General features: G+C 38.4%; 1 protein-coding gene across 3 annotated transcripts in view; it reads right to left on the reverse strand.

The window, feature by feature from the left end:
* Nucleotides 1-14,227, reverse strand: part of Adam23 (ADAM metallopeptidase domain 23) — a 173,130-nt gene that overhangs the window by 60,624 nt on the left and 98,279 nt on the right. For all 3 annotated transcript variants that reach the window (XM_048344883.1, XM_048344882.1, XM_048344885.1), the window contains exons 7-9: nt 11,739-11,811; nt 10,947-11,020; nt 8,613-8,678 (exon numbers count right to left, since the gene is read on the reverse strand). In XM_048344883.1, coding sequence (XP_048200840.1) covers nt 8,613-8,678; nt 10,947-11,020; nt 11,739-11,811 — 213 coding nt within the window. The remainder of the gene's footprint in view (nt 1-8,612; nt 8,679-10,946; nt 11,021-11,738; nt 11,812-14,227) is intronic.

Genomic DNA, 14,227 nt, shown 5'->3' on the forward strand with positions numbered 1-14,227 from the left:
GACCTATGATAGACGTGCAGTAAAACTGACTATCATTGTACTACTGGCAGCATCCACTAATCCATCGCTATCACATACAATTATTTTTCATATTATTGCTACCAGTCTGTATCATAACTTGACCCAAACTCTCTTAATGTATTTGTTCTTTAAAAAAAAAGCTTCAGGGTAAACACATGATTGGATCATAAAACATTACATTAATCTAAAATTATTCAGGTATCTTAACAGGTTTCTTAAACTTAGAAATAAAGCTTCAGTAAACAGCTCAGCATTTTGAGTTGTCTGGATACTTCTACAGGATGATAACTTTCAAATATATGTTTTAAGAGTAAAATCAAAAGTCTAAACATTAAGTTTCTTTGAGGTGATAAAAATATTTTAGGACTAAACAGAAGTAATAGTTATTAATGATTGTACAACACTGTGAAGGCCATAAGCACAATACATCTTAAAGTCTTCACATTAAAAATTACACAGGAAGGAGAGAGGGAAGGAGGAAAGAAGGGAAAAGGAAGGAAGGGAGGGAGGGAGGCAGGCATTAGCTGACACTCTCACCCATATTCTGGTGCACCGGTGTTACATTTTAAAGTTACTATTATATTGCATTTGAATATTCATTAGTTCTTTTTGTAGACTTCGGAGAATAATGTTCACAGATAACATAACTTGTTGAGCCATCCTGCAGAAATGGAGGATGCTCACCAGACTGAAGCTCACAAAGCTTAGTCCAATATTCCCAGGGCAGTTAACTGATCTCAGAGCAGTTAACAAAACTGAAATGGAGCATCTGGTCGGGCACACTCTGAATGTGAACATAGCAGTTTGTTGCTACCTGGGGACAAGGCTGGAGCTAATTTCCTCTGATCCCGTGCAGGGGTGTGCAGGTGCATTCACTCCCCACTCCAAATGCAAAGCAACCCCTAGCTCTGTGTCTAGGAACACAAATACAACAAGCCCATAAAGGGCCAAACAGCATGGCACCTTGGCCCCCATTGGATCAGAGGAAGTGAAGGAGCCCTCCATGATGCCAGGCAGTATAACAGCAGAACTGCTTGTGTTGAGGGTCACCAGCTTCATTTCAAAGCTAATTCATTCACCGGTGCTCTGGGAGCATCCTCACCTCCTCCTCACTCCCTCTCCTGGTTGGTTGCTAATCTCCCTGGAGCAAATGCAGCTCATTCCTGAGTAACCTCATTTCTGAGAAGAACCCCTACCCCCATCCCAGTGTAATAAATGTTCCTTTGGCACTGGAGTCATTTTCTCCAAGGAAGGGAATCCCCAGTGTACTTGTGGTCTTTGTTCCAAACCCCAGGCCAACTGTATGACACTTAATAAATTTCACTCCTAAAAGGAAAGAAGGAAAAGGAAGGAAGAAAGGAAGCAAGCAAGGAAGGAAGGAAGGAGGGAAGGAAACAAGGAACCTAGGAAGGAAGGAAGCAAGGAAGGAAGGAAGGAAGGAAGGAAGGAAGGAAGGACACGGCTTCCATGTTTAAAAGTTAATATAACAAGTTAATATAACAGCCTACCAAAGCATAATGTTTGTTATTTATTTCCTACTTGTAATTTCCAAATGTCTGATTTGCTTCCGAGAAAGATCTCTGCCTGGTGAGTGAATGAGAAAGGATCAAGAATGGAGCAGGGTGACCTGTGGGATACTACTGCAATAGTCCAGGGTACTCCTGCCTACTCAGGGGGCTAAGATCTGAGGATTGCAGTTCAAAGTCAGCCCAGTCAAGGTAGTCTATGAGACTCTTATCTCCAATTAGCGACGGGAAAGCTAGAAGTGGAGCTGTGGCTCAAGTGGTGGGAGCTCTACCTAGCCTTGAACACGAAAGCTCAAGGACCATGCCAAAGCCTCGAGTCTAAGCCCCAGGACTGGCACCAAAAACAAAAACAAAAACTGGAAGTAGGGAAGCTGCTGAGATTAGATGGACTTAAGGAACATTATGAAGGTAGAGTTCTCAAAACTGAAGAAGGTAAGGAAAAAGACTAAAATTCGGAGCCTAAATAGACAGAGGGTGGCAGTGTTGTTAACAGTGATGAAGAGAGGGTGAAGGAGAAATTTTAGACTAGGGAACTTAGTCCATCTTCAGCTGCAGTGAACGCACGGTGTGATAAGACACAGCCCGCGTGTTAGCTGGAGACTCTCCTTTTCACACAAGGCCACGAATGTCAAAAACTACTGGGCTTTGCATGACATGTCTTTGTGGTGAAGTCTATCATATGAAGATCACATTCCCTATTGTCTAGGATTTTTTTTTTAATCTTTAAGCAATTGTACAAGGGAGTTGCCATTCAACAAAACAGTTTGTGAATACAATGCATCGTGATCTTTGTCACCCCATTCATCTTCTCCCCCATCCCTACCTCTTCCCTCAATTTTCTTAATTGTGTAACATATGCATTGAATTTTATGACTGCCTTCCTCTTGATCTTACTCATCCTGTCTAGGAAGCTATTATTATTTTTCTACTTCTAAGAGAAAAGAAAAATGTACTTAACTATAAATTTAAATGTAGAAGCACAAGCCTTTGGAACTGGCCTTTAATTATAATTATAAAAATAACATGTCATAAGAAATGTATCCAATGCCCAACGTATGATACTGTAACCTCTCTGTACGTCAGTTTGATAATAAAAATTTGAGAAAAAAAAATAAAAAAAAAAAAAACATGTCATTCATGAAGATCAAAAATATTTCTGCATTTGGAAATGCATGATTTTCTTTTTTTTTCTAGTTTTTTTCCAAAGGCTCTTCTTTCAAATACTGTTAACGTGAATTTTAAGAGTAAGTTTCCAACAATATGAATGTGTGGAGGACACACTCTCACCAAATGAGAGACCAATTCAGTTCTGAAGCAGACGTGCCAAGCCAACTTAGTTACATGAGGATGGCACTCAAGAGGCTAGCGCTGTAAAGCAGAGAGTGCTGATACTAAAGACTGAGTCTGGAAGCTGTTATTGAAGAAGAGTCCTGAAGACTGTCCTTTACAGTCCTGACCCACACCAAAGGGCACTCACAGCATTCCAGGGGTCAGATGTAAAAGATTTAAGAGAAACACCTGATAACACACACAGAAGAGCTGCTGTGTCACAGAAGTCAAGAGAAGAAGAAAATGGTTCAAAAATGAGAATTGTTGGCTGCCTGATGCTACTGAACAAATAAGATAAGGACAGATGATTACTGGGGATGAGCTGAGTGGAAACTGCCTGCCTCACATGCACAAAGCCTTGGGTTCGATCCCCAGCTTTAGGGAAAAAAAGAAAGAAAAAACAAAACCTCAGAACAAAGACAACTTTAAGCACCATTAAACTGAGTACCAAAGATTTGCTACGAATTATGACAAGTGCTTCTCTCCTACAACAAAGATTTGCTCCTTACAGGTCCCTGTAATGAGTTTATTATCTCAAATAACTCAGCTAAGATTACATGGCCATAACTCAGAGCATACTCTGGGATAGGGAAGGAGATAAAGTCATTAACAACTCCAATTAAATAGTTTGTTTTTTTTCCAAGAAATCATGACTCATGGTGAGAACCTGTTTGTTTGGATGTATCTAAAATACTGTGTTTTCTGGATAAGGAAAATCAAATAAGGTTTACATGGAAAAAGACGAGTTATCACATATTTGCACATCTTGGTTCATACTTAATACAGGAAAAAATGGAAGCAACACATTTGCTTTTCATGCACTTTAAAATATCTCAACCAATTTTCTATTAGAAGGCTTTTAATATTTATTTTTAGCTTAAGTGATTCAAATAAATGTTTGCAGACTCTTATCAAGCTATAATTGGCTTACAAATTAGGTTCTACTAGCTAGGTACTAAGACGCTTTCTACAAAATGGAGAGATTTTTCTTTCTAATTGAAAGCCACTGATAATGTGATGCTTGTTCAAAATAAGATACATGCTTTTCTTTTTCCAGGCAGCCAATATTGGGTTACTGTGAATTAGAGAAGTGAGCTGGAATGCAAATGTGAGCAAGATGTTTCTATTTCCTGCATGAATGAGAACTAATTTTGCAAATAAATAAAAAATGTCCAATCTCCATTTAAGCTAAAACTTACCTTCACATCTTTTGATCAGTAAAAACAATTTACATATAAACTGGAAAATTTGCTTTTACTTCCTGAATAAATGAAACCCTTAAGAAATACTCTTCAAAAAAATTAAAATTAGGACTTATTTTCAACCTAAAGGAAAGAGCTAACCAAACTGCTGCCTGGTGGGGTATAAACATTGTAAGTGGAGTCGTCCCAGGGGGATGATTTTGCTAAAGCCTGGTAGCAAATTTGCAAACATTAAAATAAAAACAGGTGGATTTGTTATTCTATCTTTTGTGGGCTTTCAATACTGGAATGAAAGTGCTCTCATATGTCCTGATTTAATATAGCTTTATGACTACTTAAAAATTTCACCTCATATGGAGAATAGCACACACAAAAAAGACTTTTTGCCACTTTCAAAAATCTTAAAAATGACTTACTTGAGAATATAATTTGGTCTTAGAGCAAAAAGAAAAAAGAATAAACAGTTCTATTAGGCTAGAAGTAATATTTGTTTAAAAGAGAAAAGCTTAGGTAATTTCTTTCTCCCTTAAGCATTGTTATTACTGTAAAAAAAGAAAAGCCTTTTGCTTTTTGGGGAGTTGAGCAGCAAAGGGTAGGGGGTGGTGGTGTTACCCAGACTGGGGCTTGAACTCAGAACTTCAAGCTCTTATTTAGCTTTTTCCATTCAAAGCTACTACGCTACAACTGAAGCCATACCTCTACTCTGGTATTTTGCTGGTTAATTGAGAAGAATCTCTTGGTTGTCTACCTGTGCTGGCTTCACACTGAGATCCTACAATGACAGCTTCCTGAATAGCTAGGATTACAGGTGTGAGCCACTGGCGCTTGGTTACTTTTGTTATTTTTTTAAACATGCATTCCTTTCTAATACATTTTTGCAAATTACTACTTTTTTGTTTCAAAGACAGATGAACATATCCTGTCCAGTTATCACTCAAGTTAATAACTGTTACAATAAAATGAGTTATTTGGCTTAAAAAAGTGGAATTTTAAAACTAAAAGTTGTGATAGCCTAAGTAAGGTAACTTTACCACAGAATATATGGTAAATATATCGGTAAGATTACCTAAATATTGACCATTTAAGAAAATAAAACAGTAAACTCAAGATGTAGGAAATACCTTGGGTGTATTCAAGTTGTAGAAGACACCCAGGGTTCAGCCCCTAGCATCCAATAAACAAATAAACAAATAAATCTGAAATATAGATTTTTTGAATGTGTCAACTTTCCTATTTTGTTCAGTTATTGCCGTATTGAGGTAAATCTGCTAAGTTCTGCTTCAGTCTGAGTGACAGCTTCATGTACCTCCCATGCACAATAGGGAGGAGCAGAGACTTGGATTTACAAGTCAATGTTTGAAAACTGATTGTGCCATTTACTAATACTCAGAAATGCACTATGAACACGCAGAGGTGTTGTATGCATCTTAAAGATTGTCACTTTAAAAGATTTGCATAATGGATTGGGGTGGGGAGGGAACAGGCTTCTCAAGCCACACAAAAGGCCAACAGGCTCAGATGTGCAAAGTTGCTGGGAAAAAAATTTCAATGTCCCGATCCACAAAATCAATTCGGATGAAAAGGTTACCTTAATTAATGTCCTGCTGAAACTTCATTATCTCAAGGCTCTGCCTGCACATTTAGTTTTCTTTTCTACCACAGAAGCCCTCATCTCAATTCTACTTCAATTCAACTCAATCAATGTATTTAAAGGCTACTGGTAGGGAAAATAAGTTCACATGCAAAAGTAAGAGGAATTGTATGGAAGAAAAAAAAAACCTATCAACACAACTGAATTAAATTACTTTTTTAATTTAAACATTCATTGAAGTAGGAAACTGAAATACATGTTTAAATGGAACTGATCTTCTTTTGTTTTTGATATTTTGTTTTGTTTTAAAGACTGTCTCCCTATGCAACCTTGGATAGCCTCAAACTACTGATCTTCTGGTGTGCTGGGATTATAGGGGAGAGCCACCATACCTGGATAATACATCTTTTTTTTTTTTTTTTTTTTTGGTTGTGGGGCTTTAACTCAGGATCTGGGTGCTGTCCCTGAGCTCTTTCACTCAAGGCTAGCACTCTAGCTCTTTGAGCCACAGTTACACTTCCAATTTTATGGTGGTTAATTGGAGATAAGAGTATCATGGACTTTCCAGTCCAGGCTAGCTTTGAACCGCCACAATCCTCTGATCAAAGCATCCTGACACAGACATGAGCCACCAGTGCCCGGCTACATCATATTATTTTTTTTTTGCCAGTCCTGGGGCTTGAACTTAGGGCCTGAGCACTGTCCCTGGCTTCTTTTTGCTCAAGGCTAGCACTCTACCATTTGAGCCTCACCGCCACTGCTAGCTTTTTTTTTTTTTTTTTTTTTTTGTATATGTAGTACTGAGAAGTTGAACCCAGAGCATCATGCATGCTAGGCAAGCACTAGACCACTAGGCCACATTCCCAGCCTTACATCATACTTTTTAAATGTACAGTTTCAAGGACTTCTCTCAGTATTTACTGATTAAAATATTGCATTGTCCTTTTAACAGTGAAACATAACTTTATCATATTCTCTACTCATCTAACTCTGGTTTTCTTCAAGTAAAACAAGGGCTTGATGCCTTGCAAAGCAATTTGAAATTTTTTGTTTCAACCTGTTAGTAGTTTTTCACTCATATCTGACTTTTGAGAATTTTTTATGTCTTTTCAAAAATGCAACTTCATTCCTATAAAACTACTCTTAGCGTATTCAAATTTTAGAATTCAATTGCATAGCTAAGATGAAAGTAACAACTGGCCTAAACAGTTTGAGGAGCATGGTGGTGGTGTGGAGCCTAAACCCTCCCAACTCACAAGAGCCAAGTAGACATGCCTTCAGCTAGATCTTCCACTTGTCTTACTTTGATAGCTTGAAATTAGTCAGACATTAACACTGTAGTGATCAGTAAAAGTAAATCATAGCTTTCCCCTCAGAACTAGGTGTTAAACTTAGTATTGGGTATAGTATACTTACTAGTATTGAGTACAGTATAGTATAGTATAATATAATAAAGTAACAGGGGGTACTTGTTGGGGATTATTATGGCCTGGGAAAGGCTGCCCTTCCACCAGCCTTGGGACAATAGAAGTCCCTCCCACCTTCTGGCCTCCACCCCTTGGGAGGTGAACACGTGGGTGCCACCATGATGGGGTTGTCCCGCCCACAAAGGGAAGTTTCGTGAGGTCACTTGATGAACGTGATCCCTAGCCTATGACTGGCCCTTTGGCCAGCCCCCTTTCTTTCCCGCCATTACTTCTATATAAGTGCCCTTCCATATTAAAGTCTTTGAGACGCTTCCCACCACCGCAGCGTGTCCCTGATGCCTTCCTTTTCGCCTCCGCCCTCGGTAACATGTGGGGGAACTGGGGGGAGGGGAAGCTTCAGCAACCCGTCCTCAACTTAGCGCTTGCCCATGTGAGCACGCCTTTGGCCTTCCGCTGGCGGAGGGCCAGGCTGAGTGCTCTTTCATAGAGTTTGTGGTTACCATTCTCCCCGGGGGGGGGGGGGGGGGGGGGAGAAAGGGATCGTCCAGATCCCAACAGGTACTGACAAGACTCTTCAATGTGCTCCAGGCTAAATGAGTAAGTACAGCTGAGACTTGCTACTTTATCTCCCAGGAGTAAAATGAAAAGTGATGATTGCTCTTCATATTTGTTACTGAAATTACACATTCAGTTGTATTTTATGACCTCAGAGATAACATGAGATTATTTATCTTCCCACTAAGTAGTGGAATAAGATAAGAGTTAAAGACAGTCTGTCTCTCTCTCCTTCCCTCCCTCTCTCTCTCTCTCTCTATATATATATATATGTTTGTTATGTATATTTAACTCCCATAGTTATATTTGTCACATAATAAGCAAAAGAAGTCATATAACAGCAAGATAAAGCCATGGCATAACATTAGGAAATAGTGACCAAAGATATGACAGCAAGAACCCTATGTGAAGACAAGTAAAAGCTGTCTGCTGTCCAGTATTTGCAAGCCCTGGGTTTGAGCTTTAAGACCACCAAAAAAAATAAGAAAGAAAGAAACAGAGAGAGAGAGAGAAAGAATGAAAGAAAGAAAGAAAGAAAGAAAGAAAGAAAGAAAGAAAGAAAGAAAGAAAGAAAGAAAGGAAGGGAAAGGAAAGAGGGAGGGAGGGAGGGAGGGAGGAAGGGAGAGAGAAAGGAAGAGAGAAAGAAAGAAAGAAAGAAAGAAAGAAAGAAAGAAAGAAAGAAAGAAAGAAAGAAAGAAAGAAAGAAAGAAAGAAAGAAAGAAAGAAAGAAAGAAAATGGCTGAATCTACTGATTATACTTCTCGTTAGACAGAGAGAAAAATTTAGAGTTATAATAATTCTGTCTCCAAACACTCCTAAAAGAGTCATTTTATTGTCTCCCTAAACTACAAAGTAAAGTGTCTAAGTGTCTTGGTTTTATTAAGTAACAAATAATAATAAAATCCAAAGTGAAATGTATTCTTTGTTTAGCAAGTTATGGGTCTTTACCCTGTATTCTTACCGTCTTGTGATCATTAACAATCATAAGTTCCAAATATTTCATTTCTTCAAACACACCCCGAGATGGCTAAGGAAAACACAAAAACACATTATGAGGATAGTGACTGGCATAAATAGCTCTAGTGCTCAAAGTTGTATATCAATTTTAGACTTCAGAAGAATTCTGCTGTCTACTTTATGAACATCCTATAAGAATCTGAGAATATGAAGAAAAAATATAGTGTTAGTAAGCATTCAAGTATTCAGAAATAAATAAAAACATGAATTTTACTATCTTCTAGATAAGCATCCATGGCTATATGTGGTGATCCACACTCGTATCCCAGGTGTGTGAGAGAAAAGAATTGAGAAGACTGCTATCCCAGGCTTACTTTATCAGTGGGAGCTAAAAGTTAGCAAAATCTTATCTCAACTTGTTTGAGTAGTGGTGGTACTCTCAGCTGCACAGGAAGCAAGTAGAAAGATCACAGTGTGAGGCCGGCCTGGGCAAAAAGTGTGAGACCATGAGACCCAATCCAGAAAATAACTAAAAAGCAAAAAGGGCTGATGGCATGGCTCAATAGAGAGAGCACGTGCCTCACAAGGCCTTCAATTCAAACGCCAGTAACCATCAAAGAACAAAAAAATAAAAAATTAAGCACTTATCCAAATAGGGAACAGCCTATGTTGGTTTTATATGGGTGTTATATTTAAATTTACCCTGGAGAAAAATGTAAAAGTGCAATACTGTTAAAAATAAATAAATTTCCATTTATTTAACATTAAAATGTGAAAAAAAACTGTTCATATCTACCTAAAACATCAAACAGAATCTACTTAAAACTAATTTAATAAGAGCAGCATAAATTAGCATAACCTCGAGGTGTATCTGAATCAGGCATGAGGATAGTTACACAGAAACACTTAACTCACCAAAGTAAAATTCTAATAAAAATTTACAAACTCTTAACAATTCCACTTACTACAGTTCAAAATTCTTCTAAATTTTATCAACACTAGATAACCCTTTAAGAGTAAGGACTTAGCCCTTGTTTAGACCTACTTTTCTTTGTGTACACAGTCATGAATCAGTTCAGGATGGACCAGAGTGAAAGGAAAGAAAGCTTTTATGAAGCTTACTATTATCAACTGCAGTTTTAAGAGCAAGCAAAAAGAGAGATATATCTAAATACAAAACCACAAAAAAACCTATAGATATAATCACCATAATACCAACACAGGCTCATTTAAAATATTGATTTAACCTTTACTACATTTTTTTATGGCTGCTGCCTCATTTTTTTTCCCACATACACATGCCCGTGCATGTGCGTGCACACACACACACAATACAACATTATGTAAAATGTGCAATTTCCACTAGAATCACTCATTAAGTTATCTAGTAAATTATCATGCAATCTATAAACTGTGGAATTAATTCTTGGGTACATGGTATTCACCATGTAATTACTAAACAATCTCATCGTTACAGCTTTCTAATCTATTATGGAAAAGAGTAGAAACAGAATTTCAGTTTTAAAGCTCCATATGTTCATTAGCACAAGTGAGATAAGTTATACAACAGTTGGGTATATCGTTGCATGACTTTTATTTAATTCTTGTCACTTGTGAAAAAGATTCAGTCATTCTGTTCTGAAAAACACACCCAGATTTAAAATTTGGTACAACAGATATTTGACAGAACAAAAATAAATATAATTAGTCAACATTTCAAAGCCTAACTTAATCCTGTAATTCTATTGGCTGAAATGTTTTAAATGATGTATATAAGCCATATCATCCCTCCAAAAACAATCTGCTGTGCTTTTATTAGAAAAAAAAAATAATACTCCAAGCCAGGCACCATTGACTTGGGCCTGTAATCCTAGCTACTGTGGAGACTGAGATTTGAGGATTGTGGTTCGAAGCCAGCCCAGGCAGAAAAGTTCATGAAACTCATCTGTGATTAACCACCAAAAAGCTGGAAGTAGAGTTGTGGCTCAAGCTTTAGCTTAAGCTTGTGCTCAAGGCCAGCACCCAGGTCTTTAGTTTACGCCCCAGGATTGGCACCAAAACCAAAACCAACTCTCCAACTTTCTTTAAAACTGTGACTATAGACATGAAACAATCCATTTTTAGTCTGCCATCAGGACTCATAGGAAACAATAATCAGTTTGAATCACATATTGGAGAGAAAGGTCAAAACACTGTGCTCAGGTGCAGATCGTGGGGCTCTCCTATTTTATTTTAAAGAGTGAATGCACAAATGGAACCTGCCATAGTGATAGTTCAGTTCAGTGACAGGCACAGCTAACAATGAGACAGCCCGACAGTGACATAAGGCTACACTCACATTCACAGCTCTCTTCCTCCTCTTCAGCCACTGTAACTCGGACAGTAGAGGCCACTGGTCTCCGCTGTCCATACCTGAGTAAAAGAAAAGGGAATACCTCATGGACTCTCCATAGCCCCTCATGAAGGCACAGTGGTCATCACAGAGCCAAGATAAACAGGAAACAATGGCACAAAAGTAATTCAAGAGAGCGAAGCTCGCCCAAAATCACGAAAAACGTGAGCTGCTCAGGATTCATCATGAGATGCCTATCTGACCTGCCATCACCCAACCACGTTTGCAAACCTGAAAACCTTCTTCTAGGCTTCATTCATTAGAGAATTAAAAGTATGTGAGATAAAACTTTTGCATCAATTTTAAAAGACTTTTGGCACCAATATACAGGATAGCATAGCCTCTCCGACACCCCCCGCCCCCACCCTGCAACCCCAAAAGATCCAAAAGGAGCCCTGGCCAATATCAGGATGCTCAAGACGCCCAGGGAGTAGAGGGAGGCAAGAGGAGCTGGCAAAGAGCAATAAAGCAGGAAAATTGCAGGATAATCCTCAGGGTAAATCACCCTTCTAAATAAGGCCACACTCTCTGATTCCAAAGCAGCTTTCCTCTGTGGCTTCATATTCCTACCTTGTCTCTGGAACCGCCTCAATGTCTCATTCCAGGAAAGGCTCAGTTCACTCCACTACCACTTGAACCTTCATCCAGAGCTCAGCCCAGCCCAGCCTCTTCACAAGAATGCCCTCCCACAGAGTACCACTGCACAGCCCACCACAGCTACTTTACACGAGAACTCACTGAGATTCTTCAACTGTGTAGAATATTGTCCTGCCAGGGTTTTCTGGATTACATGGGGCCGGCCAGTGCTTTTCTGAAATGAATCAATTACAGGCAATCAGAAGGGGAGACAAAAGGCATGCCTCAGTCTATGGAAGTGTTAGTGTATTCTTGAATGTCTTTTCTAATGTGGGAAGGTTTCTATGTCAAATTTACAGCTTATAATTTTAATTTTCAATAAAACAGTATCCTCCAACTGCCTCAGTTTAAATAAAAGTATACTTTACAGGATTAGTGTTACTCTTAAACTATAAGCAGGGGGATGATACTGATTTTTAAAATTATTTTTTAGTTGTACAGAAGAGCTGCAATTCAACAAAGAAGTTGACTAATACACTGTATCTTGTTCAATATCACCCCTTTGACCATTCTTCACCATTGTTCCCAACTCCACCCCTTCCTCAACTTTCTTAATTTTGTAGACTGTACATTGAATTCTATTACTGCATTCTCCCCACCTTCCTTTCTTCATTTGTCTACCACCTCCCCCCATTCCCCTTGACCTTATCTCCTAACCTTTTGATTTTCCTGGTGTTTATTTTGTTGGACTTTGAGTTAGCCTTTCTAAGAAATTATATCTGCCATATATCAGTTAATATCCCTTTGATTGATTAGTATCCCTTCAAAATGCAAATGTTTAAAAGAAAAAAAATTGCCATCAAGTTAGGAATTCTGATGTTCTGGTTAATTACAGTCCCAAGGCAATATTTTTGGTAGAAAAAAAATTGGTAGCATAGTTTGAGACAGATTTAACATGGCTATTATTAAATCAGCAGCCTTGAAATACTCAACCTTGAAAATACTCAGCCAGTAGGCTAGAAATTATAATTTTAGTAATGACTTACTACCATGACTATTATCCTGCTAACTGCAATTACTAAGTTGATAGTATGCTAGGAATGTTTATGTACATATTACCCAGTTTATTCCTAACAAGAACCCCACAGAATATTTATTTTATTCTTAGCTAACAAATGAAGACACAGAAACTCAAAGAAAGATAGTGTTGGGTTAAATTATATTACAAAATAATTGTCCAACCAATCAAGTTTAAAATATATATGGAAATGAACATTGGAAAACTACAAGGATATTATGTATGCATGCTGAAAAGTAAAGGGACATTCTCTTTAGGGATGGAATAATTGCTATTTACTTGGGTATTTGTTTATTGTTTCTCCTATAACACATTTTTTCTCTGTTTGTCTGGCAGTATTAGATATTTAACCCAGGCTCTCACACATCCTAGGGAAGCACTGAGCTATCAGCCCTAGCTTAAGTTGTTCTGGCTGGTCTCAAAGATGCTATCCTCCTGCCTCAGCCTCCAGAGCCACTGGAGATAGAGGTGTACAGCTCCACAGCCAGCTAACAGATGAGTTTCATAATCAGAAAAAGGGGTTACAAAAAAAGAGCCTTCTTAATAGATTACATAAGACAATCCTTTAAAACTTTACTATGTTTTTTACTTACTATAGGGCATGAATTCTCATTGAAATTGAACCATCTATATAACCTGACTTACTACAGGCAGGCTAAATTAACAATAATATGAACATCAAAAAAAAAAAGAAGAAGAAGAAAGAAATTCAGGGGCTGGGAATATGGCCTAGTGGTAGAGTGCTTGTCCCGTATATGTGAAGCCCTGGGCTCGATTCCTCAGCACCGTGTGTGTGTGTGTGTGTGTGTGTGTGTGTGTGTGTGTGTGTGTGTGTGCCAGAAGTGGTGCTGTGGCTCAAGTGGCAGAGTGCTAGCCTTGAGCAAAAAGAAGCCAGGGACAGTGCTTGGGCCCCGAGTTCAGTTCCAAGGACTGGCCAAAAAAAAAAAAAAGAAAAGAAAAGAAATTCAAATCCATTCGTGTATGGAGGTTCATGCCTATAATAACAGTACTTAGGAAGCTGAGTACTTAGGAAGATTGTGAGTTTGAGGCCAGCCTGGGCTACATAGTAAGAACTTGTCTCAAAAATTAAAAAAAAAATCCTGAAAGAAGGAAAAAAGAGAAAAACAAAAAATTGCCAATGCAATTGCCATCATTTATTACCATACTTTTTTTTTCTTTTGCTAATTTTAGGGCTTGAACTCTGAAACTATATGCTGTCCCCACAGCACCACTTCTGGCTTTTTGAGTAGTTTATTGGGGATAAGATTTTCACTGACTTTCCTGCTCAGGCTGGCTTCGAATTGCAATCCTCAGATCTCATCCTCTGAGTAGCTAGGATTACAGGCATGAGCCAACAGGTCCCAGCCACCATTACTCCTAGTTGTGATAATAAGTGAGAAATCACAATGGGATGAGCAACACACAATTTGCAAGACTGATTAATGCAAAGCTTGGAGCACTGTTCCTTCCTTCCTTGTGCTACGGTGAAGAAAAGAACCAATCATACATGAAGAAAAGGTACATGGTAGGGAGGACAGCAAAAAAGAGAAGATAATAAGCATGTAACAACCAG

This window comes from Perognathus longimembris, chromosome 4 (genome assembly GCF_023159225.1).
Source record: "Perognathus longimembris pacificus isolate PPM17 chromosome 4, ASM2315922v1, whole genome shotgun sequence".
NCBI lineage: Eukaryota > Metazoa > Chordata > Mammalia > Rodentia > Heteromyidae > Perognathus > Perognathus longimembris.